At 27.1% G+C, this 27,897-nt stretch overlaps 4 protein-coding genes across 7 annotated transcripts in view; 2 read left to right on the forward strand and 2 right to left on the reverse strand.

Moving 5' to 3' along the window:
- The window catches only part of LOC122630601 (zinc finger protein 148-like), a 6,903-nt gene extending 3,535 nt beyond the window's left edge, over window positions 1-3,368 (reverse strand). For all 4 annotated transcript variants that reach the window (XM_043815264.1, XM_043815263.1, XM_043815262.1 and 1 more), the window contains exons 1-7: window positions 3,268-3,368; window positions 1,419-1,524; window positions 1,230-1,335; window positions 766-870; window positions 489-675; window positions 179-365; window positions 24-112 (exon numbers count right to left, since the gene is read on the reverse strand). In XM_043815264.1, the coding sequence (XP_043671199.1) occupies window positions 24-112; window positions 179-365; window positions 489-675; window positions 766-870; window positions 1,230-1,335; window positions 1,419-1,524; window positions 3,268-3,301 (814 nt within the window). In that variant the 5' untranslated portion in view covers window positions 3,302-3,368. The remainder of the gene's footprint in view (window positions 1-23; window positions 113-178; window positions 366-488; window positions 676-765; window positions 871-1,229; window positions 1,336-1,418; window positions 1,525-3,267) is intronic.
- A 620-nt stretch (window positions 3,369-3,988) lies between these two features.
- On the forward strand, window positions 3,989-5,632 carry LOC122630832 (guanine nucleotide-binding protein subunit beta-like protein 1). The gene is made up of 4 exons (XM_043815799.1): window positions 3,989-4,216; window positions 4,322-4,500; window positions 4,730-5,060; window positions 5,228-5,632. The coding sequence occupies exons 1-4, from the start codon at window positions 4,073-4,075 to the stop codon at window positions 5,525-5,527; spliced, it is 954 nt and encodes a 317-aa protein (XP_043671734.1). The 5' UTR covers window positions 3,989-4,072; the 3' UTR covers window positions 5,528-5,632.
- Window positions 5,633-5,810: 178 nt separating this feature from the next.
- On the forward strand, window positions 5,811-8,162 carry LOC122630831 (bifunctional methylenetetrahydrofolate dehydrogenase/cyclohydrolase, mitochondrial). Its single transcript, XM_043815798.1, has 5 exons — window positions 5,811-5,954; window positions 6,060-6,197; window positions 6,582-6,766; window positions 6,845-7,213; window positions 7,352-8,162. The coding sequence occupies exons 2-5, from the start codon at window positions 6,124-6,126 to the stop codon at window positions 7,735-7,737; spliced, it is 1,014 nt and encodes a 337-aa protein (XP_043671733.1). The 5' UTR covers window positions 5,811-5,954; window positions 6,060-6,123; the 3' UTR covers window positions 7,738-8,162.
- Window positions 7,881-27,892, reverse strand: LOC122630829 (dynein axonemal heavy chain 17-like). Its single transcript, XM_043815795.1, has 65 exons — window positions 27,398-27,892; window positions 27,012-27,245; window positions 26,830-26,937; window positions 26,532-26,754; window positions 26,267-26,419; window positions 25,950-26,161; window positions 25,577-25,810; window positions 25,309-25,512; window positions 25,052-25,243; window positions 24,752-24,961; window positions 24,415-24,689; window positions 24,178-24,296; window positions 23,741-24,058; window positions 23,599-23,645; window positions 23,285-23,502; window positions 22,979-23,207; window positions 22,804-22,899; window positions 22,310-22,656; window positions 22,064-22,220; window positions 21,724-21,956; window positions 21,350-21,639; window positions 21,101-21,249; window positions 20,759-21,004; window positions 20,403-20,627; window positions 20,114-20,315; window positions 19,874-20,040; window positions 19,352-19,764; window positions 18,983-19,253; window positions 18,650-18,912; window positions 18,258-18,568; window positions 18,040-18,155; window positions 17,714-17,925; window positions 17,418-17,621; window positions 17,257-17,328; window positions 16,959-17,174; window positions 16,641-16,878; window positions 16,332-16,524; window positions 16,069-16,246; window positions 15,800-15,928; window positions 15,489-15,708; window positions 15,235-15,396; window positions 15,016-15,162; window positions 14,777-14,938; window positions 14,442-14,678; window positions 14,133-14,354; window positions 13,805-14,056; window positions 13,589-13,715; window positions 13,382-13,515; window positions 13,047-13,284; window positions 12,767-12,954; window positions 12,516-12,685; window positions 12,212-12,432; window positions 11,788-12,064; window positions 11,413-11,688; window positions 10,924-11,329; window positions 10,525-10,841; window positions 10,309-10,441; window positions 9,952-10,233; window positions 9,679-9,885; window positions 9,245-9,578; window positions 8,997-9,169; window positions 8,814-8,924; window positions 8,559-8,732; window positions 8,337-8,485; window positions 7,881-8,252 (listed from the first exon to the last, which is right to left on the reverse strand). Exons 1-65 carry the CDS (start codon window positions 27,530-27,532, stop codon window positions 7,958-7,960), a joined length of 13,653 nt encoding a protein of 4,550 aa, XP_043671730.1. The 5' UTR covers window positions 27,533-27,892; the 3' UTR covers window positions 7,881-7,957.
- Between the last annotated feature and the right edge of the window lie 5 nt (window positions 27,893-27,897).

A 27,897-nucleotide genomic window follows, 5' to 3' on the forward strand; every position in this document is an offset into this window, starting at 1 on the left:
TGCGTTAAATAAATTACGATTACCTTTTTGATGAAATCCTTTCCCACATAGATGACACTTGTGCGGTTTGTGTTCAGAATGCGTTTTTCGATGCGAGATTAGCGTCGATACTCTAAAACAAGAACAATTTATTTATTTATTCATCCATTGTTCTAATACATCTTTTACTTTTGCGTACCTGTTGAATGTTTTTTTGCAAAATTCACAGACGTATGGCCTCGCGTCGCTATGAATCGCTTTATGTTGACTTAAAGTTGACAATTGTCGAAAAGCTTTACCACAAGCTTCGCATTTGAAATTTCTTTCGTCGGTATGCGTTGGTAAATGTCGCATCAATGTATACTGATGTCGAAATTCTTTCGAACCTATTTTGATGTACGATTTAATATATAAAGAAAAAGAAAAGAAATAGGATCCAGACGCAATCCACATAATAACAGGAAAGATCTAAAAGATTGTTCAGAATAAAAATAATCGATGATACTTACAAATTCCGCATTCCCAAATTTTTAACGTTTTCCCATCGCGTTTTAAATATTTGACGAAATGTAATCTTGATCTTATGTCATCTTTGTCGATCATGCGAGTCGAAGACGAAGATGGACCACCTTCCGTTACCGGATGTGAATAAACAACGACGTTATTATCGTTCGTAGAGATGCACTGTTCTAAAATCTACAAAGAACTTTCATCTTATTTATATTTTATTCCATTTGTTATATTCAATTTAAAAAAGAATAAAATATGTTTTCTCATGCTTCTCACTTTATACTTTAGAGCATCCTTTCCAAGAAGTTTGCCTACTGTACTATCGACTTTAATCACCTCCGAATCGATGCTCGTATCCATGTTCATTGCGTGTGAATCACCCTTTATAAAATAATTTATTAATTGAACTATACCATAAACTAGCGTTTCTCAATCTATGGGCCGCTGCCCAATATGGGTCGCATTAAATTTTTAATGGATCGCGAAATGATAGTTGCTATCATATATGAAAGTGATTAATTTTTAAGAGATTCCTAGGATATTCTCGTAGAATCTTTTTACGAGTTCGTATTTTTAAAATAATATACAGCGATTTCGATCTATTAAAAATTGTATGTTATCAACATTTGTGGACCGCGGTACCATTACAAACAAATAAGCTTGAGAAACGCCATTATAAACTATAAGCAGAAAATTGATTTTGAAAAAGTTCAATTAATTGATGATAAATGATCGTTTACTTGAATCAATTGATGATCGTTCGAAGATGATAAGCTTGGAATAATCGGAAGATCGTCTCTTGTGTTAGTATCTTCGGTTTCTTCTTTTACATATACCTCGTATACGCTGAAACAAAAAAAGACGTTTTATTAGAATAATTTCAAGATTAATAAGGATAAATATAAAATGTAAAGATTCTCAATGATTACCTGATCACTTCGTCTTGAACTGGCCGAGAAAATTGTATCTCGTTTTCGTCGTATTGTGTACTTCCCACGTAATCAGCAAGGGTTTCTTCAAAATTATTTGTTTCATCTAATAAGTAAATAAAACACCAAATACGTGATGTATATATATGAATGGGTGTGTGCATATTTCTATATATATATGAACTACTATATGAAAAAAATTGCATCTTAAAAAACGATATAAAATAATACGATAAAATTCATTTCAGGAACTAAGAAAATCGATTTCATTGATGATAAAACAAAAAGCTTTTTCTAGCATTGTAATCAGATCCTTCTAAACATATATCCGTTGATTTACCAATCTTTCTATTATTATCTTTCTTAGAAGGTTGCTTTATCTATTCAACGTAAGAAAACATATATATACCTATATATATATATACCATACCTTTCTTTTCGGCAAACGTATCGCCGTATGTAAGCATATGTGTAATATCTATCTACTGTCAGAACTTGAAAGAAGTTGATTTTCTCACACGCAGTCAGCTGTCTCACGTTACAATGTTACTAGCTTATACAATCAACTAGATTACGTTGTACAACATTGAAAGTACTTGCCTTTATGCAATTCGATCAAACAATACAAAAGTTTCCATTCTAGCTTCAAGTTTTTTTCTTTCTCTTTTTTTTTTTTTTTGACAATATAATTCTTTAAATATTATATATAATAATAGATATAAATTTGTACATATAAGTTTAACGAAAAGCCTCGATGTTATAATCGATTCGTTTATTTCTTCTCTTAAAACGTTATAACGTAAAAATTCATTTTGTAAATTTATCGATCAAGCACACATGCTTATTATATATTCTTTATCTTTCTCGGCCTATAACAATAAGATAACAAAAGGGCACTACCACTTCGGGCATTATACCCAAGTGGTTTTTTCTTTTTTTTTTTTTTCTTTTTGTCCTATAAAATTATGCATTTCAATCGATCGCGCGCATTCATTTGCCAGAGACATTGGATAGATACTATAAAAATTTCATATTTCTACTGAATTAAATTCCGACATATTTACGATCATATAATTAAATTAATTTCAACTAAATGTAAAAACATTAAAAAATAACAGATTTTATTACTTCGATCATAATAAAAATTTATCGATTATTATAAAATAATTGTTGGAAATTATTCAAAATCATATCATTTTTATCGTGATTTCATGAGCACGTGTCGACAATTATTTGATAAAAGACAAAGAACTTTTATATTTATTTTTCCGGATTATTATTGTTGAAATAATTCAAGTTTACAAGATTTTAATCCATTGCATAATGCGAAACAATAATATTTAAAAACGTACAAAAGAAAAATTGATTCTGCTAATACTCCAATATGTAACTACCGGGATATAATCGATTATTAGAAAAATTGATTTTATAAAAAATCGACGGCTCATAAAAAAAAGTTTAAGACGAAAAGTTTTAAATGAAGATTTTTAGAATATTTAACAATGTAATGTCGATGAATGGATCTGATATTTGATATTAAAAATTCATGAACTGTTCTTGCATGTAATCATGAAAATGAAGTGTCATGCGTATATCTCTTCGATATTTTGTGTTCGGAAAGACAATCTACGAACTGTAGGGATCAGTAGAAGGGTGATATTGGTAGATGGATTTTTTTTTTTATTCTATCGATGATATTAAATAAACAAAAGCCGCCATTATAAGAGCTCATCTCATTTATGCTTGAAGCGCGTTACGATCGGTTGATTCAAACAAAAATAATTGTACGTTTTATACGAGGGAATAAAAAGTAAAATATATAAAGAAAAATATATTGAATTATACTTACAATTATAAGTTTGTAGTAGGTTATTATCGGACATCTTTTTATCGTCAGATTTTCTTCTAAAACTATTCAGTTTCCACGTGGACGTGTATCTTGTGGCTGTATTCGCATCGGCCGCCACTAAGAGATCGTTTATGGCATCTTACAGATCAATTAACATACAGCGCCTCCTAACGAATTAATTTTTAACTATGATCTCTTAATATCGAAAGTCGAATTAACGTTCACAAAGTATACGAACAATAGCTCCATATGTAATTTAATCATTTTAACTAATAAACAAATGAATGAAGATCAAGGTTTTATAACGTTCAACGCGCTTTTTTTATTTTTCCTTTCTCTTGCGATTTTCATTGTTTAATCTAGATCATATTTGGCAATTTGAAATTTATTCTTAAAACCTTTTAATTAATACACTAATTACATAGAATATCAATTAGATAATAAAACATAATGAAAAATTATTTATTAGATGCTTTTATATTTTTGTCTAATTATATTTCTGTACTAATACTTGTGTGATATATTATTATTTTCTTCTTTAAATATATATACAATTCAATAAAATAATCTATCGAATTTAATTTAATATAATTCGATAAAATATTAATATTGAATATATACAGGAAACTTTTTAACTTTATTTTTATATTACTCAATCGATACAATGTTTTTGTTCATATGATAAAACAGGTAATATAATGCCATCTAGTTTGACGTCGGTATAATTTGTTATTTTCTTCAGAGCACGATAAGTTCTTGCTTTTATTTTCATTTAAGTATTAATAAAAAGAAAGATTTATTAAAAATGGCACTAATTCCACCAGACCCAAAATATCTTTTACGTAGTGATATGGGTTGTATTCATAGTCTTTTATTTTGGATTAATTCTGATGTGGAACATTTATATGCTGGCTGTGCTTCAGGAAAAATTTATATTTGGGATTTAAAGGTAAAATGTTATGTTAAAAATTATATAACATTTATTAAATATATACGCGATATCGTAATATATTTTCTATAAAATTTTTAATCGTATAATTTATATTTGTTCCAGAGAAATAGGATATTAACGAAGTTTGATGCAGGAATAGATCCCTGTTTGACTATGCATAATATTAATAATAACAATTTATTGGTTCAACAAAAATGTGGTAGTATAAAAATATACAGTATGTCTAATTCACATTGGTCAATGAATAAAATAATTGATCATGACTACCATTCCTTTTGCAGGTATCATTTAAATATTTATATAAGCTCAATAAATATATATTTATAAAAATATATTTTAATATTATTATATTATCTTGTTCAATTATATAAAAAAATCTACTTCTAAAAATATATTCTATTTCTCTGCACAATATTATAAAGAATTAATAGACAAATCAATAATATATTTTAAATAAGAATATTATTTTTTAATGATATCTATCTTTCATGAGATTATTGGTGATTACAGATGTCAAGTATTATCAGAAGATATTATCATTACTGCTCTTAAAGATTCTAATATTGGATTATATTCTGTCAAAAGTTCAAATATGGAATTAACTTTATATTCTTCAGAAGTCCTATATTCAAAAAAATTAGGAGAAGTAATGGCTATAAAACCCTTGCCATCTACAGATCAAAAAATACTTGTTGCTTATGAAATTGGATTGCTTGTACTATGGGATATAACAGCAAAAAAAGTACTTCATTGTATGGATATAGAATCATGCCCCATGGCTCTTGATTTTGAAACTTCGTATATGCAAGGAATTATTGGTAGTCCTTCTGAAAAATTAGAGGTAAAAACTTCACTTGTTTTTTCTTGCTTGTATATACCATGTATGTACATATACTATAAATATTTATATATACATTAAATCAAATAAGATTAGATCATATGATATAGTATATGTGATTAGATCTAATGATCAGATCATACAATACAATAGATCTTTTTACTATTTAGATATTTAATTTATCATCCGACACTTTAACAACTAAATGTACAATAACTTTAAAAAATCCTGGTACATCGGTTATAAATGTAAGGCCAGATAAAAAACTTTTTACCGTGGGTAATTGGGATGGTCGTTTAAGAATATTTTCTCAGAAAACTTTGAAGCAATTAGCAGTATTGGATCAACATAAAAATACAGTGCATGATGTCATTTATTCACCTCATTATGTAGAAGCATATAATTGTAAATATTTAATGGCTGCTGCAGGAAAAGATAGTTACATATCTTTATGGGATATTTATAATTGAAATTAATTTTAACGTGAAATATTTTTTGTACGATAAATATATTTTAAATAAATTATAAATATTACTAATTCTATAATTTTTAATGCATTTCATAATTACATTTATATCTTATTATATATCTTTTTCATTTAAGTACTTAATCGATCGATTATTTTTATTTTTAGACAAAATGTAAGGTTACGATATCTTATGATCGAAAAAATTCTTAATTTTTAATTTTTAGGTATTCTAAAAGATATAAAATATATTTATTACATTTACGAAATCATTTCAAACTACATACTTCAAATGGAAATATTCGAGTGAAACCTGAAACTTGCTTAAAAAACTAATACGCATGTCTACCTTTCACTATCACTTCCTCCTGTATGAGTTTATGAAGCATAGAAACTTAGTAGTAGTTTTACATTCTATTTCTAATACACAGGTATTTTAGGTCAAAAATATTGTTTTGATAAGTGTTCAAATATCTTATCGGATTAACGTGATAATAAAAATTCTATTAACACATAATCGTCCCTGATTCTCTTAGGTCCATTACGATTACGCGCTTTTATAATTATCGTAAATACTTGCTATATGTAGTTTCGAAAAAAATGTTTTCTTTAAGAAGAGCCTTGTTAGTTAAATCTAAATTATACATTAAAAAATTGCACACTTCCAATTTATTGTAAGTAGTTTGTTGTAAGAATATATATTATAATTTTATTATAATTTATATATCGATTATTCAATCTTATAAATATAAAACTTAACAAATTATTTAAAATGTTAATGTAATAATGTGAATAAAATTATTAATTAATATAAAAATTATTAATCAATATAACGTTTCTTAGAAGATAAATAATTTATTTTTGAATTTTACAAGATTTTATACGAAAAGTAAATACTGTGAGAGCTAAAATTTCATTTATATGTTTACTTTGAAAATGATGAAATCAATGAAAATATATTTTATGCACAAAATATATGTAACATGTTTTAATTTCATTTATAGGTTATAAACTTAAAAATTATTAAGAAATTTATTATTTATTATTATAATTTACAGATATGATGCAATTAAAATAGATGGAAATGCAATTTCAAAACAAATTAAGGAAGAATTAAGAAGTGATATTGATGCTTGGATAAGTGTAGGTAATAAAAAACCGAAATTAGTAGCTATTCTTGTAGGAGAGAATCCTGCTAGCCAAACTTATGTTCAGAGAAAGATGGAATCTGCTAATTTCGTAGGTAATATCTTTTTTTAAAAATGTCATTTGTGCAAAAATTTAATGTTTATTAATTTATTAATATAGATTACTCGTTTAGGCATAGAAAGTTATACAATCAATTTAAAAGAAAACACGACCCAAAACATTTTATTGGAAAATATAAATAATTTGAATGAAGATCCATCAGTAGATGGCATTATTGTGCAATTACCATTACCAAAGGGTCTCAATGAAAAAGAAGTGTGTCAAGCAATATCACCCAAAAAAGATGTAGATGGTTTTCATTTAGAAAATATAGGAAATTTGACATTGGATAGTAAAGGTATTATACCAGCTACTGTCCTGGGTGTAAAAGAACTAATAGTTAGGTCAAATATAAAAACTTTTGGGAAGCATGCAGTTGTAATAGGAAGATCAAAACATGTTGGTTTACCAATAGCTTTATTGCTACATGCAGATGGTAGAGGTAAATAATTATCTACGATTATATAAGTTTCTTATATATTATTTTGAATTTTATAATTATTAATAAAATTCTTGTTTCTATATTAAGTAAGTAATTCTATAAAAATCCAAAAGCTGCAATTTCAAATTTGTTCTGTAGGAGCTACGGGTGGATTAGACATGACAACAACAATTTGTCATATCAATACTCCTTCTGATCAATTAAAACAAATGACAAGACTTGCTGACTTAGTAGTAGTAGCAGCTGGTGTTCCTGGATTAGTAACCAAAGACATGATTAAATCTGGAGCTTGTGTAATTGATGTTGGAATTAACAGAGTAAAAGATAAAGCCAGTAATAGAAATATCCTTGTTGGAGATGTGGATTATGAAAATGTGAAGAAGGTTGCACAATATATTACACCTGTACCAGGAGGTGTGGGTCCTATGACTGTTACAATGTTGTTAAAGAATACGTTTGCAGTGGCTATGAAAAATTCGCAACATAAAAAACACTTAGAAAATAGTATTTCTGAAATGAGATAAATCTAAAATATTGTGCTATTTTTCTCATTTTGTAAAAGAACAGATCTGCAAATATAAAATGGCAAATAATAAGCAAAAAATGCATGTATATTTTAATACATTTTGAATATTAATAATTACTGACTTGTTATCATAAAAAAAGATGTTATATAAAGTGAATTTTTTATATTAAAGCCTTTCTATTTACACTTGAAACTCTTTAAGTAATGAGGAAACACGTTCAAATTTGAAGTACAATTGCGACTCCAGCGAGAACCCACTTATTAGCTTTGTCCCGGGTTCTTAAATTGAACGTCCAAACGTAAGTTGGACCACGAGTTCTTGTTTTGTAAACTGGACATTCATACATATTTTTAAGATCTTGTTTATCTTGCGTTATTGCTCTAATATATACTACTGGCATTAAAGGAAACAATTCTTTTAAACGTGCATCTGTGATTACACCTGTTTCAATATCCCAACGAGCCCCTTCCATATATAAGCTATTAATGTAGGAACCTTCTCGTGGCGGTGCGCTAAGGGAACAAAAAATGAAAGGTATTTTATTATTTATGCAAAATCCGAACGGTGTAGCATTGATATAAATAAAATTTTCTTACGTAACTTCATCCCTTTGTTTTGTAGTTACTTCACAATGTAGACACATTTTATCCAAAGGCCATTCATTTTTACGCGCAGTTTGTTGCATAATCGCTGTAAGGAAGGACTGAGGATTAAAAAATCCTCCTAGCCATACTGATGAAGGAAGCTATTAGAAAAATTTGAAATTAATATATATAGCTGTGTAAATCGTAAAATAAAATATAACAAAAATTATTTACATTAAAATCCGACGTCCAACTAGCAAGTTCTCCAACTCTATTTAACATATCCGTGAACCAACCACTTAAATTAAGATTTGAAGGATAAGCTAATCTAGTCCATGTTGGTGGAACAATATTCATAAATATATTATTTTGTAAGTTTTCCATGTCTGGACTTATCGTAAGTTCACCCTATAATAATTACATGAAATATCAAATTATTCAAATTAGATATATATATAATAAATTAATCTTAATTTAATCAATAAATACCTTTAACCCAAGTGTTAGTTCTCCAAGGGATCTCTTTAATTCATTACATAATATATTCATTCTTTCACATTCTTGAAAAGAAACAATAATAAATGGAGTACGATCTTCAACCTAGAAAACAATTTAACAATTATTTTTAATATTTAGATGATAAATATAATTAGCACATAAGTTTTTATCCACCTTGCTCATCAACTCCAGTATATTAAATTCTTCAGGAAGTCTATCTGTTAAATCTTCTATAGCATATTTAACTTTATCTTCCAATGAAAGACCTTCTGTGGTATCAACAGCTTCTCTTGGTTGCATTTCTAGAAGAGTTCTAAAAAGATTTTCTGCAGTACTTGTTAAAAATCCTATAAAACATTTTGTTAAATATTATTGCAGTACATTAATATTTTATGTAAGTACTTCTCAGCTAATATGTATACCTATTTCAGCATTTGGATGAAGCCCGTATAAGATAGGACTTTCTGCAGGTAAATAATCATCTACATATTGATGATATGCCATATAATCACTATTAGGTGGTACCAAAAATCCTGGTGTTAAATACAACTCTCCTTCAACAAGTTCAGGTTGTAAATATTCCAAAAGATATGTCTGACATAATCTTCTGTCCCAGTCATCAGTGATATGTCCACCATACATTATTTCTCCAAATAAATACCTAAGATCTTCCCATGGTACCTTTATATTATTTTCCAAATAATTCAATAATACCGAGACACTAATGGTCAAATCACCAACACTGAATGGGTAAGACTAAAGTAACAGTAACATAACAAAAAAATTCAAATTGTAATTATTTATAATGTAGAAAACTAAACATATTAGAAACTATGTAAATAAATCTGAAAAATACTCTATTCCATCCTTGTGCTCCAAATTTTTTACGTTCATTCACAACAGCATGATAGTAACATAAAGCAAATAAAATAGCTTTAAATTCCGTTTCTTTAGTAGAAGAGTCCAATGTTTCTTGTGAAAAATTATCCAGTGCTTTATGTATATTAGCATGCATTCCTGTTGGAGGCTCATTTGTTATTTTTATAGCTGATTCTAGTATACCCTGAGAAAAATGAATATGTTAACATTTCACTGATACAAATATGCTTTCTTTTTGTATAATAAATACTTGGGGTATAATTGATTCAGAAGGCGAAGGACCAGCTTCGGCACTTATATATAGACGATAATTATCATGAGGATCTTCTGCCATTTGTTCCATTGTTCTTTCTAATTGTGGTAACCAATTTCGTACAAGATGGATATTCTGTAATATGACCCAGTGTCCTTCAGTTGCTGCAATAGTCATTGCTTCTTCAGCAATAGGTTCTTGTCCTTGACCTAATGATACATTATGGAAATTTTGACCATCTGATGTAAATCCTAATTTTTGGCCTAGTTTTTCTACATCCTGTAGGGATGACATTTTAATTTGTTAAAATAAATATTATTTCGATAAATATATTTAATAAAGGACATCACATACTTTTAATGGATCTACACCTGGAGAAAGAATAAAAAATACTGGCGTTATTGAACTCGTTTCCTCATATGATTTTTCGAAAGGTAAAGCCCTGGATTGAACAAACTGTGGGCCCAATTTTTCTTCTACAAAGCAACTAATATAAAATAAAAAGGAAATATCTCATATTATTTAACAGATTGCTTAAAAAAAATATATACTAAACATATAATCGTTTACCGTATAGCGTAAGTCATACGATCCAATCTCATACATCTGATCATGCATAATCTTTGTAAAGCTGTTATATGTCTCCATTCCTGTGGAAATCTTTCTTTTTCTGGTATTTCTGATTCAACAATTTTCTTCCATCTTTTTGATCCGCCTTCAATATCTCGATCTAAATTTAGAAATTCATCCATTCCACTTAAATATACTATACCACCCCAACCTACGTTATCCAAAAAATCTACGCGACTACTAAGATCGGGAATATAAGGAAATCGTAGAAGAAAATCTACTTCTACCGATGATACTTCCTTCATATGCAATAAAATCTATAATATTATAAAAAGAATTTTCTTTATAAACGACTTATTTATACTATTAATTAAATAGATTACAATTCTTTTTACATACTTGTATCGTCATTTGAAAAAGGAATATAATCTTGTCACTTTCAAATAATCCTCTACTAGTATACACAAACACTAAGTATGTGATACTATCTATTAAATATGAAACACGTGTTTCAATAACGTCAGATAATTCTGCAAACTTAATCGCATTTCCAAACACTACACTGAATGCCTTTAATGAAAACTGATATAACATATTAATTTTATAAAGCTCATTTAAAATAAAGTATAAAAGACTTGCTCTGGCAGCAACAGGGCGATATAATTCTCGTGCCATATCTATCTTGATGGCAGTTTCTTTAGCTTCAGCTGCTTTAATCTCAATATCAGCTGCTGTTCTTTTCGTTGTTTCAAGATTCACTACAAGCGTGATATCACTTAAAATATCAGGACCAGCGGAAGATAATCTGTACGTAACATAAGTAATCAAACATAAATATTTCTTAGATATACTTTCCTTTTTTTTAAAAGCACACACACACACACATACCTATGTAACAAGTCATCTTCTAATATTTTCAATGTTATTTTAAACGTATTTTGTTGAGTGGTAAGTTCACTTTTTGTACTCTCTAAGTCAGGTCGTTCCAACTTTACTACTTCACCTAATAGTTGTTCTTCTAAGCCATCTCTTGTAACTGTAAAATTTATAATTGTTGTTTGTGCTTGCATTTCTGGTTTATAATGTGGGTTTGCCAATTTAGTTTGCAAGATAAGTCTAAAATTTGGATCATAATCCACTTCTTTATCTCCAATTTTTATTGCCCTGAAATAGAAAATAGAAAATTTGTTATTATATTACTTGAAAAAATTAAAATATTTTTTGATAATCTTTAACAATTTTTATATAACAATTTTTACATACCGTCCTTTCCTTATGAAAACTCGACCTAGGATAGGATCCAATACTGCATCAACTGCTTCCATAATATTTTCTAATAAAACAACTTGTCCATTACTAATAGCATATTCAATTATATCTAAATAATGCCGTTGAGTTAATCGCAATACTTTTAATTCGTCGCCGTATTTATTTTTAATCCATTTGATTCCTTGTAATTGTGGATCAATCATTAGTGGCCATCTAGTTGAATTTGTAAGTATTGTGGCATTTTCTGATGACATTGAATCAGCTGGTAATCCTATTAAAAAAAAATAATGTAAACATTAGATATTAGGAAAAATTCTTCTTTTTTTGAATTCCTTATTCATACAGTATATCTATATAAAGAAAATTAACAATTATCAGGAAATTAAAAAATATCAAGAAATTTTATGTACATAAATACCTTCATTATTCCATTGAGCGATTTGAGTATCATCTGTTACTAATGTTAATAAATCTAAATCAGGCGTTCGTGGAATACGGATTTCTAACTTATCAAAGAAAGGCAGCCAATGTAAATTAAGTAAATCTAATCTGTATTTTCTTGTAAAACCACCCATATATGAAATAAATGCTGTCACAAGTAATACATCGCCAGGTACAGTAATTCCTGATGTTCTCAATCTTTATAATGAAAAAAGAAATTATTTAATATAATAATAATAGTAAAGAAAAATATATATAATATATATTTAACATATACTTACACTTCCAAAGTTTCAGTCCAACGTATCTTTTCTGAAGCTAAACCATTTACCAATCTATTTGCAAGATCTATAGTTAAAGTTGTTGCATCTGCTTCATCCTGACACTTTTGTTTTTCTGCTAATGCTGTTTCCATTTTTTCACCAAGAATATCCAATACTTTTTGAAGTTCCTATGTGTATAACATCCATAATAATCCATAATGGTATTAAATAATGTGATCTTGTTTTCTCATTTCTTTTCATTAACTTACATTCAAACGAACTCTTAAAGAATTTAATCTGTCCATCGCAACTTTGAGTTCCGCATTAGCTTGAGCAAGAGCAGCCCTGAGAGGTTTCACAGTTTCATTGATATAATGAAAAACCATTATATTTTTTACCCAACTACATAGACCTGCAGCTGCTTTAGATCTCGCAGCAATAAAGTCTGGATCAAATTCTATGTTTATAAAAAAAATAATATAATAAACAATATGCATCAATTTATATTGTAAAATAATATAAATTTCTCATTTATTATTATTTATATACCTCTATCATTGATATAAGGTTGAATAGCTTTAACAACTTCAGGATGAATGTTTTCTTTATCATAATTATGCAATGCTGCAAGAAATGCATCTACAGAGCCCATCATTGCTTTACATGCTTTCCAACTTCTATCTCTTGGTATTTGACCTCTTGGAGAAAATAAAACCAATACTGCTTGTGCAACTCTTATAACTGCTTCGGGAGGTGCACCAAAAGACTTCAACTCTGTCAAATTGCTCTGAAATTAATTATCATTGAAATCTTTATTAAATATCATTAAATTTTATTACATAAATTGCTTAATAATCGATGTAACAGAACTATAAAATATTCACCTTGTTTAAAGTATCTAATGCTGCTGCTGCTTGTTTTACAGCTGGTTCTGCCTTGGCTAAATCTTCATCACAACGTTTTTGTCTTTCTGCTACTGTTTCCTTTATTTCAGCAACTTTCGCTTCTTCCTCAGATACTACAAATAAAAAAAATATATATAGTTAATTATTTTCTTAAATATACATTAATATAATTTTGATCTCCCTCACCAAAAGCTTTTTCAACCTCAGCTTTAGTGTTCTCTGCTTGCACTTCACGTAAAATTTGGTCAGCTATTTCATTCTTCTTTTTCAGATCTATTTCTTGTACTGCCAATACTACTTTTAGCTTATCTACCTAAGGAATGCAAAATACAAAATAAGAATTTTACGAAAAAATTCCAAGAATATTTTTTTATTAATATCTTTAATTTAATAATATATTACTTGTTCCGCACAGCTGTCTAATTTTTCCAAACCATTTCGAAGTCGTGTAATCATATTCGCTATTTCAAATGTTTTCTCTCTCAACAATTTAGCATATAAAGATATTTGTTCCAAAAATGATTTAGGTGTTGTATAATTATATCTTTTTTCATTTTGAAGATATAATTTCGATGTTTCATTTACAATCATATGAACAAAGGTCATAAATAAAGAAGCAGATTTTTTATATTGTTTGGGTAATTCTTCAAGTTCCTATTAAGTTATTAGAAATGAATACTATAATTCATTTTATTTCATTATTCTTATTATAATTAGAAAATGATTGTACCTGCAAAAATCTAATAGAAACAGATTCTAATGCTTCTTGAGGCCAATCTTGAAACCAATTAATTGACGTACAATTAACAATAGCTGGAAATTGTCTAACTCTATTTCTTAAAGTTGTACCAACTGGTGAAAAACAAAGCAAGCACTTCAAATATCTACGAACACGTTCTATGAAAAATTTCCAACAATTCTCTTTAGAATCAATTTGACCTGCTTGTTTTACCTAGTACATGAAAAAAAAAAAAAAACATTAACTTTAAATCTTATTACTACATTAAAAAGTCATAAGAATAATCATTTATTTAAATACCTCATTTCGTACAGCATTAACAATATTATCAACTTCTTCATCTGGAAACAATTCTGAAATTTCTCCAGATGCTAACATATCATTTATAGCTACAAGAAATTTTTCTTGCGCAACTTGCGAATCGGTCATCAAAAAAGTAATACCCATACTTTTAAGACCAGCTTTTAAATAAAGACTGGCCAAATCAGATTTTAAATCAGTTATCGAATAATCTTTTTTCAGTTGTATTTGGAATACCTACATTAGAGAATAAAATAAGCAATATAAAAATTAATTTTTTCACACGGTACTATTGTTAACTTAAAACATACAAGGATATTTTATGTGAAATATACCTCTAACGCCGATATAAATGCAGCTAAACGTGACAAAGATTGTTTTCCACTACCTCCTACACCAACCAAGAGCCCATTTCCCCTTGGTGACTCTAATATTCTATTGATGCGACATACATGATACATTGCATCATCAAATAACACCAAGTTCATTGCTGATATCTATTATACAAATATATATACTTAATAATTTTCGTAAAGTGAAATTAATATTAATATCTAACAAAGTAATCTATTACCAATTCATTATAACTCGATAATGCATCATCAAGTAATTTAATTAAATGATTCCAATCTCTGATTGGCATATATTTAGATTCTCCAATTCCTTCAGCAAAATGACAATATATTATAGGCTTTTGAAGTACTAAAGTCTCATCAAGTTCCTAAATATAACTAAAATTATACAAGGTCACATATATAAGCTTCTTAAAAAAAAATAAATTCATTTTGATTACGGGTATATTTTTACGAAGTGTTTCTAGCAATAATTGTTCATATAACTTTTTATCTTCAAAATTTATTAATTTATCTGAATATACTCGTGTTGATTCATGAACATATAATCTCACAAGATGATTCGGCATTGGAATAGTATCACGAGTAGAATAAAGTATGCCCTGAAAATAAAATTAATTTTTTAATTTTTTTTTCATTCATTTAATTAATACTCATCTTATTATAAGACATTCTAAACACTTATTTTTCTTACCTGAAAGATATTGGATAGATCTCTTAAATTAAATATATAATGAAATTTAATAGCAGTTGGTAAAAACGTTGTTGCTATTTTACTATGAAGACTCAATGCTGCATTAATTATTGGTTCTGTCATTTTTTGAACTGTTATATTAATCTTATTATGTGGATTAGTTAGATGTTGTTCAAGCATTTGTTTATATATAGTTACTAATGCATCATGATGTGGAAAACTATTAATAATATATTATAATGTAATAGAGACATAAAGAGTAAAAGTGTGAGAATTTAGTATATAAATATAAATAAGCACATTTATTGTACCTGACAGCAAATACAGCAAAATGTCTTTGCAAACGTGGATTTATTGTGAAACTTCCTACTGTTGGATTCATGCAAGAAACATATTGGGTATTAAGTATATCCTTCAATATTAATTTCTCTCTGTCATACCTAAGTAAAAATATTATTTTATATTAATAATTTATATTAAAGATAACAATCCTATTATATATTAATAATTAAATGTTTAACTTTACATAATAAAATTCGCAATTGTTGATTTCTTATAAAAGAAAAAATTATAGATTTACCAATGTCCATAATCCATGTATTGCCTAATGAGTGTATGTGGTTGCACAGTTCCATAAGTATCTATTTCTGGCATATTCATATCATCTATAAAATAAACTAGAAGTTTTGTACCAGAAGGACCATAACTTCGTCCTGACTTCTTTTCCAAGGGTTTCTCTAGTATTTTTTGTAACATTTCTATAACAAATTTTTATCAATATTTATATATATACTACTATATATTCCAATTTTATAATATAACTTTTTCTGTAATATAATTTACCAGATGTTGTATAATAATTAAGAGGAACATTTGCCATATTATAATTGTCTGGTAATGTTGCTAACTTTTCAGCAACAATAATACTTTTTCCAGATCCAGCACTTCCAACTAGCATAACAGGTATTCGTTTCTTCATTAATATATCCATAAAATAACGTAAACATACAGTTTCCGATGTAGATACAAGAGATGCCTGCAATATAAACATGTTTTTTTTTTTTAATCTCTATATATATATAGTAAATTATATTCGAGCACGATAATATATTAACAAATTAAATATACAAATGTGTGAAATTTAATACACACTTGAATAGGAATATCTACGTCCAATTCAAATGGTACTATTCTAGATTCCCATGGTAGCCACCTTTTTGTCTCTGTTTCTATGAAATAGTTAAAAACAGTACCAGTTGAAGGAAATCTAACCGTCTTAAATTCACTTTGCCACCATTTACTGAACTCAACTCGCCAATCTTTTAATTGATCTACAAACATTGATGATCCAAAAGCCCAAACACAAGCAAATGCAAAATACAGCTCATACCTTTTATAAATTGCATATATATAATAATTTAGATAAGACAATTACATATAATTATTTTTGAAACATTGTTAAGTTTTTACCATTCCTTAGGACATTCAGGAGGTACATTTTCTTTTATCAAGAAACAATCGAGCAAATTACAAAGCATTTCCAAATGACATATGTCTGGTAAAGGAGTGACCTTCTTAAACTTAAACTTTATTGTATCTAATGAAACTGGAATATATTTATCAAATAGTATTATTAAATTTGCTCGTTCTGAACTATCTCTTGTATCTGTCCAACTCATCACGTATCTAAAAACAATATAATGAATTTTTTTAATTTAATATATATTCTTAAAATATTTTGAGAATTACTAAGATTATAAATATTTACGGATTCCAACCCAAATCTTGTGGATTTATATATAAGATACCTGCTCTAGATACAGTAGCTGGTGTTGCAGTTCTATAAGAATGATATAATACACCCATTTATTTTTATTAATAAATTTTGATATTTAATTTTATTTAATATATTTATTTATTTAATATTACCTTAAGTGTGAAACTTCAAATAACAAACGCATATGTTTTGTTAATGCAATTCTTTCATTACTTGCTAATGTTAGAACTTTATTATCATCCATTACAGTATTTAATGATTCAATCCACATAGGATCAATATCACCATCAAATACAATCCATTTAGGACCATCAATTGGCATATTTGCTTGTTCTCTCATTAATATAGATATTAATCTGTGACATATTTATATCAGATAAAATTAGAATATAGATTACAGAATTTGAGTTCAAATAATAATAATATAAATAAACATTTAGGAACAAACCCGTCTTTCCATTCTCTAGTTGCAGGATTGATAATACCAAACAATTCAGCAGTGGTTACAGCTTTTGGGTTCAAATCATTATAATATGGTTTCAGCTTCTGATTATAATAGGTTCTGTTTAAGGTTTTCCACACTTGCGTTTTACCTGTGCCAGCTAATCCTACAATAAAAACTGAATGCCGAACGTTGAAGAGTTCTTCTAACTGTACTACCTAGTAAAAAGATTTTTTACATAAAAATTTTTATTCATAAAAAAAATAATACAAAATAGCATACATTCATAAATATTTAAAATTAAAAATATGCGTGACGAGTTCCAAACTTACTTTTAATATAAATCCATCCTCTGGTTGCATTTTTAAATCTATTGCAGCTATTCTTATTACTTTTTCAAAATTCATATCTCTTAACCGTGGTACGTCTAATGCTGGGAATAAATCACCTGAAATTTTAGAATTTTGTTATTTATATTTAAATTAAATTAATGAAAGAATCGCTGTAAAATAAGTATTTTTGCTCTTTTTTCTATTTATATAATGCTTACTTATTAATCCCATAAAAACAGGTATATCATCTGTTACTATTTTTGGTATATTAAAATCTCTTAATGCTCTCATTAATACTTGGTCTTCAGGTCTTAAACGATCGTCACGTTTTAATTTACCTGCTACAACCAAAACAGATTTAATAGCTCTTAAACCCCAATCATAATGATCTTGTTTAGATAGAAGTTCTCGACATAACATATATAATGTTATGAATTTTCTTGCTAATAAACGGGCATCTAGAAATCCTTCTGCTACCAGCATAATTTCACATATAAGTTCGAAGTCAGGCACAACCATAGCACAGGGGCTAAGTATAAAAATTATGGTTGTTATTTTATATTATATATAATAAAAAATACAATCGTATTAGATTCCTTATAAAATTTACCGAAATAGTGCTTTTAGATTTTCAGGTAATTCTGTTCTGCCAGCATAACCAGGATTCATTGTTATAAACATTCCAACAGAATCTACAAGAACTAATTCTTGTCCAAAGAAAAGGAATTTTATTTTTCGACTTTTGATAGCATCTAGTACACATTTCACCTGTACTGCTACCACAGATAAAACTTCTACAGAAATTCTATTAAATTCATCAAAACAACCCCATGCACCAGTTTGTGAGAGTCCTTTATACACGTTTCCACATGACTATAATGTGTTGTTTATTTTTCAATATATATATATATTAATTGCTATAATCATAATATTATATATTTACCTTATAATCCATTTGCTCTGAACAGTTAAAAACATATACCATTTGACCCAATGCTCTTCCTAAATCTTTAGTTGTTTCCGTTTTCCCAGTACCGGCCGGGCCAGCAGGTGCTCCTCCCATTATCAAATGTAAAGATTGTGTTAAAGTTATGTAACATCTATCTGTTAATGGTGTAATCACTAATCGTGGTACATTGCCCAAATATTCATATGCATATAAAAAACAAGCATCACAAATATTTGCATAACAATCGTCTTTTACATCATCCCATCTACAATATGGATTTTTTCATTATTTCGTAAATCATTTTTTATGATCATATATATATATATATATATGTATATTTATTAATATTGTAAATATCTACACCTGTGTCTTAGTTGTGACTGCCATTGAAAATTGGATACATTATCTGCTTTCATGGATATTAATTTGGCAACCACATCTCGTGCATGCACATCTATTGTACAGATAGTCATTATTTTCTGTCGATCGTTCTCATTAAGTTCACCACATAAAATTGTAATCAAAACATTAAGTTGAGAGATTTGTTTCTTCAGATAATCTCTCAGAGCATTTTCAAATCCTTCTTCTAATCGATTAAATGCCATATTTACTTCAGTAGTCCACCATATTTGTGTACCACATAATGATGGTTGTGCTTCATAATCCATAATCCACTGTTCACGTGGCTTTTCATCATAAGAAATAACAGCCTGATGAATATGATGTTTTACAGATTTTCTCATTGCATCCGTAACATGATTTAACCAAATTTCAACCTAATAAATAATAACATTGAAAACTGGTGATATATCCAGTTGATATATAAAATACTACATCATGCACAATATATACTTTTTCAAGAAATAGTAAACTATATGAACATACCTTCCCACTACAGTCACAATTTCCATATATAGTCATTTCTTCACCATCTTTTGCTACCATGACAATGGCTATTTTTGTAATTCTTTCATGATCCATTTTCCATTTAAGTTTAGCAATAGAATCATATAATTTTGCTAAATGTTTACACACTAATTCTGGATTACTACCTATAATATTACATTTTTCTTATATTAAGTAAAACAAATAGTTTAAAATGATTAAAACATTAAAATTACATACTATTACTAAGTATGTCCAAAAGATCTGCAGAGGACACAAAATAAAATCTAGGGTAAGCAAGTCTTTTTGTTTCAAGATAGTTGAATAATGCATTTTCACAAATATTTAATTCTTTTTCTAGTTCTTCTAAACGTTCAAGAATTTTAGGCTTATTAGTAGCTCTTATAATATTCAATGTACTTAACATATCTCTTAAAAGATCCTAAAAAAGATATATATTTACCTTATCATATGTTTTTACGAACGAATTTATATATTATTTATAAATAGGAAAAATATAGATCATTACTTTAAAATCTTTGTCTATTTTCTCAAAAAGTTTAGATTCTTCAGGTAGCTGACTTCTAATATCTTCTGAACCTATAAAAATACTTTCCAAATGCATCCATGCACGTTGAACATCAAACCATGCAGTTATCACAGCATCTGCATTGCTTAGTTTATGTTGCCACTCTAGAACTTCATCAAAGAAGTATGTTACGTATTTAGAACCCAACATATTTTGTAACTGAACCTATAAAAACATTTTAAATTGTATATTTCAGCAAAATGCTTTTTATTATATTTATTTTATTAAATAAAAAAAATTTTTTAATTAACGTAATATAACAGTAAATATATATATATATCAAAAATTCATTAAACCTGATTTTCTTCTAGTGTCTCTATTATTTCTTCATCAATTTTTAATATATAAAGTTTTGTTCTTTCATGTAATTCCTTTCCAAAATCCAGTGTGGCCCATGTAGTTTGTAATTCTTTCAATACTTTTTCCATTGCCATTTCTTTTACTGCCCTATCTACAGTTTCTTTAACTTCTTCTTCATATTTATGAAGTTCTAATTTTAACAAGTCTTTTAATGTTGTTTTGTCATCCATAGTAAATTTTACCTAAAATTATGTAATAATATAATATTAAATGTATCTTTTAAACATGATACTTAGAAGATGACTTGAAATCAATATTTTAAAGATAATATGGTGTACTCCAGTCTCAGCCATTAATTGTAACCAATGTCTATCTCTAATAGCTGTATTTTTTAATTCTGATACAGCCCTTAATGATGACATCATATTTTTCAATTGTCCTTCTATTTCTATATATAAATTCCAATTTCTTGCATCTTTATCAATTTCTAATAAAGGAATTATATAATGAAAACATGAAAAGAAAAGAAAACTAAGAAACCTTCTTTTTTAAACATGATCTCTAAAAAGATTCTAATTCATACTCACGTCTAAGTTCACGAATAAATTTTTTACACTCTATATCTGTTCCCTCCACGTCAATTTTTTTCCAGATTGTTGTTTCCCATTCATCTAGGCTCGTTCTAATAATATTTATATAATCCCACATCATCTTAACAAGTTTCAATTCTCTTCTAGCTTGGACAATATGTTTAAATTCTTCTACATGGTGTTCAAATATAACGGCTGTTTCTTTAAGATCATTCAATTCGTTTTCAAATTTCATAATTTCCACATTTATATCATCCATTTTCTTATAGACATTTGTACAGGCAAAACTAAAGAGTAATATTTCTTATTAAGAATAATTTGAGTTATATATGGAATAAAGAACTATAAATTACATATAATAATAACATTACTTGAATATTTCATTGAGATGAAAATCTGAGAGAAACTTTTGTTGTTTAAAATCATAATAATTTAAACGTTTATTTAATAAATTTATTTGATGAGACATTAATGGTGCAACAACTTGTTTTATTTGTGCAGCTTGTTTCTTCACTGTTGTCCATAATTCTGGTAACTCAAGTAGCCAATCAAATGTTTTCTCATCGAATTTAACTTGATACTCTTTAAGAAGTTCTATTGTCTCCTGTAATATATTTTATGTATATCATGATATAAAAACATTAGATATAGCTATGAGAGATTTTTTTATGAGTCTTTAAAATTATATTTGAAAAAATAATACATATATACCTTAATAGGTTCAAACATATCATCAATTTCATATTGCCGATCTCTGACTTCCTTAAGATAATATATAGTTTTTAATAAATCTTCATAATCATCTTCTTTAACAGGTTGAGAAAATTTGTTATTAGCTTCATTTAAAAATACTGATAAATTTTTCAGACTATAAGAATAATAATGAGAAGAAATAGTAAAATAAAGATATAACTGATTTTTATAAACATTGAAAATGAATATGTAAGTCATATTTACTCTGCTGTAATTCCATCCATAAGATGATTTTTTAATACATTTGCCCATTTACAAATGACATTAAGGAGATTTTGCTTAAACGGTTTCAAATCTATTTTAAGCCAACATGATAAAGTATGATCATCTTCAATTTGATTGCATTCATTATAAAGATCCACGAAAAAATCTATTTCTCTTTTGTAGTCTGCTAAATTAGGTGTCCTTTCTTTTAAAGTATCAGGTAAATTATCACCTAATCGAATGATCATATCTTTTTCTGCTTTTGTGAGTTTTCGTCCAAAGCGTAAAAATAAATCTAAATATTCTTTTTTATCATCTAGCCAGAGCCAAGAGAGAGGTTTAAATGTCTATGTGCATAAGTAGATATATAATAGATTAGTTTATCAAATCTGTAAATATTTGCTATAAGCATTTTTAATTACTTATACGAAAGATTTTTGTATAATTAATATTTTTAATAAAATATTAGAGATATTAATTATACAAAAAATTACTTCGACATATTCTTCTGCTTTATATAAACCTAGTTTGATTCTATTAGATGTCTCTTCTAGCATAAAAGTAATATTTTCTTCTTCTGTCATGTCTATCTACATTGATCAGAAAAAATAAAACTTTTAAAAATCAGCATAAAATACTTGAAGAATATATAGATATAATAATAAGTACCCCATAATGCTCACGCTCTTCGGCAATATCAGGATCTACACGTTTAATTAATGTAGCCATTTTCATAATATCTAGCAAGAGATCTTCATAAAAAGCGTAAAAACCATTTGGATCATCGATATTAATAGAAGGTTGAAATACCAAATTGGAATTTTCCAGAGATAGTTGAATTTCAAAAAGTGGTGAAGCATTGCATTCAGGATCAGTTTCATCAAGAATATAACACAAACTTTAACAAATTTTAATATAATTAATTTTTCATTAAATCATAGAAGATATATCTAATAGGATAATATTATAGTGCACCTTGTAGAAACAGTTTGAACCAAACCCTCATATATTAAATTATCCACATATGCAAGATATGGTTTCCATTTTATCTGACGCTGAGCTTCAAGTTCTGCTTGTAATGCAGCTTCTTCTTCTGTCAGTTCAATATCTAATTCAACTATCTCAGATTGTTCAACTTCTACATCTTCAATGATTTCATCTTCTATTAAATCTGTAGTTTCATCTGTAATTCTTCCATAAAAAAATATGACAATATAAATAATTATAAAAATTTATACACACACACATTTTTTATTAGATATGATTCACATTTAGATATGAGTTATTTACCTTTCTTCAGTTGGTGAAATCTCTTCAGTATCTTTTAGTTGCTCATCTATATAAAAAATTTTAATTTTCAATAATAACAATTTTCAATAATAATTATATATATATATATATGTACATAAATTATTTGTTCCTTATATTTACCCAAGTCTGGGTCTACATCCTCTTCTTCATATATAGACTGAGGCATTAAATCAAATAAGAGTTTATAATTTGCTTCCAAAACACGATTTAATTCTTTTGCAACAAGCTCTATTTCTTGGTATCTCATTGCAAATTTTTCTTCACGTTCTCCAATCGCAAGTAGATTTTCTTCCTTTAAATCTTTCCGTTCCAGAATTGGTACCAATGCCCAAGAATAAATTATTTTTAACAGACCATTTATATTTTCTTGAACTTTAAATATTCGAATATATAATTTTCGTGTAAGATTTAATAACTGTTCTATGTATTCTGGTATTTCTGTGATGATAAATTAAATTATATAAAACAATATTGTATTTGATTCAATCTTTTTGATCAAATAATAATATAAAATTAGGAAAGATTTATGTTTACAATATTTTAATTGTTAATATTACCTATAGAGTTCCAATTATAATTTATTTGACCAAATTCTATCAATTTTTCTATTTCTTCTACATCATCCTTTACCAACTGATATTCAACAGGTGAAGTGTTTTTTTGCAACCAGTTATACCTATAAAAGAAAATAACATTATATAAAATTATTTCACATTATATTTGTTTACTTATCAAATCACGTTAATTTTATTCAGTTTACATTTTTCAAAGATAATTTTTATGTATGTACATACCAATTTATAATCAAATTTAAATTACAAATGGTTTCAAAGAAAAATATACTTCTATTATGTAAATCAATAACTTCATCAGGTAAATCTGATTTTTTCAGTATGATTATATCTCGAATTTCTTGCAACATTACAGCCAAATTAGGATCAAAATTTAATTCTAATAAATTTTCATCACTGACTTTTAATAAACATTGTAATAAATATTCTTCACTTTTTTCTGGAATTTTTTCTACCCATTCTGTAAAGATGTCATGCTCTAAAGTATCTATAAGATTCTTAAGCAAAAAATATCATGTTAGTATTTTATTTTAATTGAAATGTAGCTTTTATATTGTACCTGAAGTTCATCATATTTATCCCTTATATCAAGATTTATCCTGGACACTATTAATGGATGGTCTACTAATGTTGCAGACTCAATAGGATAATCTATTTGTTTTTTCATATTATTTAAAAAATACAAGGCTTCAGAAACAGGATGTAATTTCTTATTTGGAATATTGTTTTCTGATTCTGCATTTATACCAAAGTAATTATCTATTATGACCTATATTAATATAATGAATTATATATTTATTGTTTATAAATCTAATATTAAAAATCATTTTTAAATATTAATAATTATTCCGAATAATACCTTAACTTCATCATATTCATCATTTATTATTTCTATCAATCTATTATAATTATGCCATAATTGTTCTATTAAAATCGGTCGATTAGCAATAGTTCCCATCATCCATATGAATCTAAACATAGATTCTATACCATGACATTCCATGAATGCTTGGTTGAATATGTTAACTAATTTTCTGTCCATTATTTCTACCTACAATCGTAATATTATAATAATTTTTCCATTATAAATTCAAGAAAAAAAACAAAATAACTTACATTTGCTTGAAATCTAGACCAATCATTATTAAAACCTACATCTTCTGGTGTGAAGATGTTATACTGAACATCAGCAAATTGACGATACATTTTAACAAAATTATCATGGATTTCAAATATCATAGCATATAACATGCTTCCTTTTAATCCAGCTATTTCTATTCTTTCTAACTTAAGATATTCTTGCACTATCTCAAAGAAAACCTAAATAAAAATATAATAAAATATAATATGATTTATTTTCTAAAAAAAATTACTCTTGTCAAACCTGCAATTCCTTTAGACGTTGGTTAAATTTACGCAATCTTCCAAATATTAATTTATCATGAAAATTCCATAAAATTGGCTCATTAGGAGGTTTAAAATAAGAATCCACTTTATCACGAAAAATTTGAAATATATCTTGCTGTTGATTTATAATATGCTTTGTTTGTTCCAATCGTTTTAAATTATCTTCAGCATCACCCTCAAATAAAGAACTTTGATCCATATATTTGTCAGCCTGAAGAACATATGATAAAAACCAATTTGTAGACTAATAATTACACTTCTACAAAAACAATAGTATTTGAATTTTATTATTCCTAAATATTATTTATAAATCTTTAAAAAAGAAATTATGAATATTAAAATAAGCATACCTCAGCTATCAATAAATTTGAAATCATTGATAATAATCGAATAATACGTGTAGTAGTACAATAATATTTGGAATTTGCCCATATTAAACAAATACAATGCATTAATGGCTTTAATAGTGAATCAATATCTTTGAACTCTGTACTCTGTATTTTATTTAAATAATATTCAAGTGGTTTTAAATGCATCCATATATCACGTGACTCAATTATAGCTGAAATAAATAAAAAAATACCACTGAACACAAAATTTTCCATCTTCCAAAATTTAATTAATATTTTGTTAACTATAATTGTTTTGCATAGTTTAATGGACTAACCAGCAATAACATTTTTCCAAATAGTTTTAAAGTGTCCAGAATATGGACTTTCAGTCAATTCAAGTACAGAACCCATCTTTTTTACTCGAGGATCCTTTATCTGTTGATAGATAGATTCTAAATTTTTAATTCTTTTAAGCCAAAAATCCAATTCTAAAAATAATGAAATTAAATTTATAAAATATCAGTTTGCTATAAATATATCATAAATATTAAAATTTTTTAAACAAAAATGTTTAAATATTAGTCAAAGAATAAAGTGTACCATCACTAGGTAATAGATAATCTGAACTTAGAAGTATTCTTTCTTCATCAAGAATTTCATTTATTTGTGAAGTCCATTTAATAATTATACTTTCAATATTACTTCTTAATTTAATATCAAACTGTACATCATCATTTTGTTGCAATTTCCATTCTTCTTCAAAAATTTTTTCTATGTCAATTGGCATAGGTAATATAGTTTCACCAGACATTTTTCCTTTCAACTAAAGGACATAAGATATAAGTTTTACTGATTATAATAGAATTAATTTGAAAACTCATATATATGAAAGACATACCTGATAAAGTAAACTTCGAAGATCATAAACATGCTTCTTTACATCTTCCTTAGCGATGAAAGGCCATCCATTATGATTGATTGGATTTGTTAAAATTGGTAAGTAAACCTATAAATATAAAAAATATATTATATAATAATATAATTTTATTAGAAAAAAAGTTATTATTAATAAATTAATACCTCTTCTATTAACACAGCTGCTTCTTCTACAGGTTTCGGTGACATATCACCAAGAATAAGCATTTCTCTATAATTAGTTTTTGTAATTTTAATAGGTTCTCGCTTAATAAAATATGAAGATTTAACTCGACTAGGTGATTCAATTCCAAGAAATGGCAGAAGAGCGCCAGCTGATGTAAGTTGTATAGTTAAAATCATGTTGGATGGTACATTGAAGAACTTGAGAATTACATCCTGAATTAATGCAAAAATTAATTATAGATATTGAAAGATTGATGTATAACTTTTTACAAAATTATTGTCCTTTATGTGTATATAGGGTATAAAGATTAACGATCTTTTTGAAACGATTCTTTTATATATCCTTTATATAATTACGACTTTACTTTAAGATCTTCACTTCCTAATAACTTCGTCCATGCTTCAGTTTTTACTTTCCTGGAAAGTATTAAATACTTATATATAAAATCAAATAATTCTTCTTCATCTTGTTTCTTCGGGTCATCTTTTTTTCCACTCATATTGTTAAATATCAATAAGACGTAATCTAAATTCTATAGTTTTTTTAACTTTTATAAGCGATAAAGTCAAGTAAAGTCATAACGCCGTAAAAAAGTAAAATGAAGTTGGTCGATAAAGACTAATACAGTCTACTCGATGTAACTCACAATAACCAAATTTGAAGATCATTGTTTTCATTTCGAAATTTCCTTTTTAAATAATTCGCGCGTTAGAAAATTATCAGTTACACGTAAATGAATGCGAACAGGTAGATGGCGTTGAGAATTGTGTTTTTTCTTAAATATACTTAAATATACTCTTGAACTAGCACTATAGTCAGAAATTAGAAATTAGAAAAGAGATAAGTGGAAACAAGGCAATTTTT

Source organism: Vespula pensylvanica, chromosome 7 (genome assembly GCF_014466175.1).
Source record: "Vespula pensylvanica isolate Volc-1 chromosome 7, ASM1446617v1, whole genome shotgun sequence".
NCBI lineage: Eukaryota > Metazoa > Arthropoda > Insecta > Hymenoptera > Vespidae > Vespula > Vespula pensylvanica.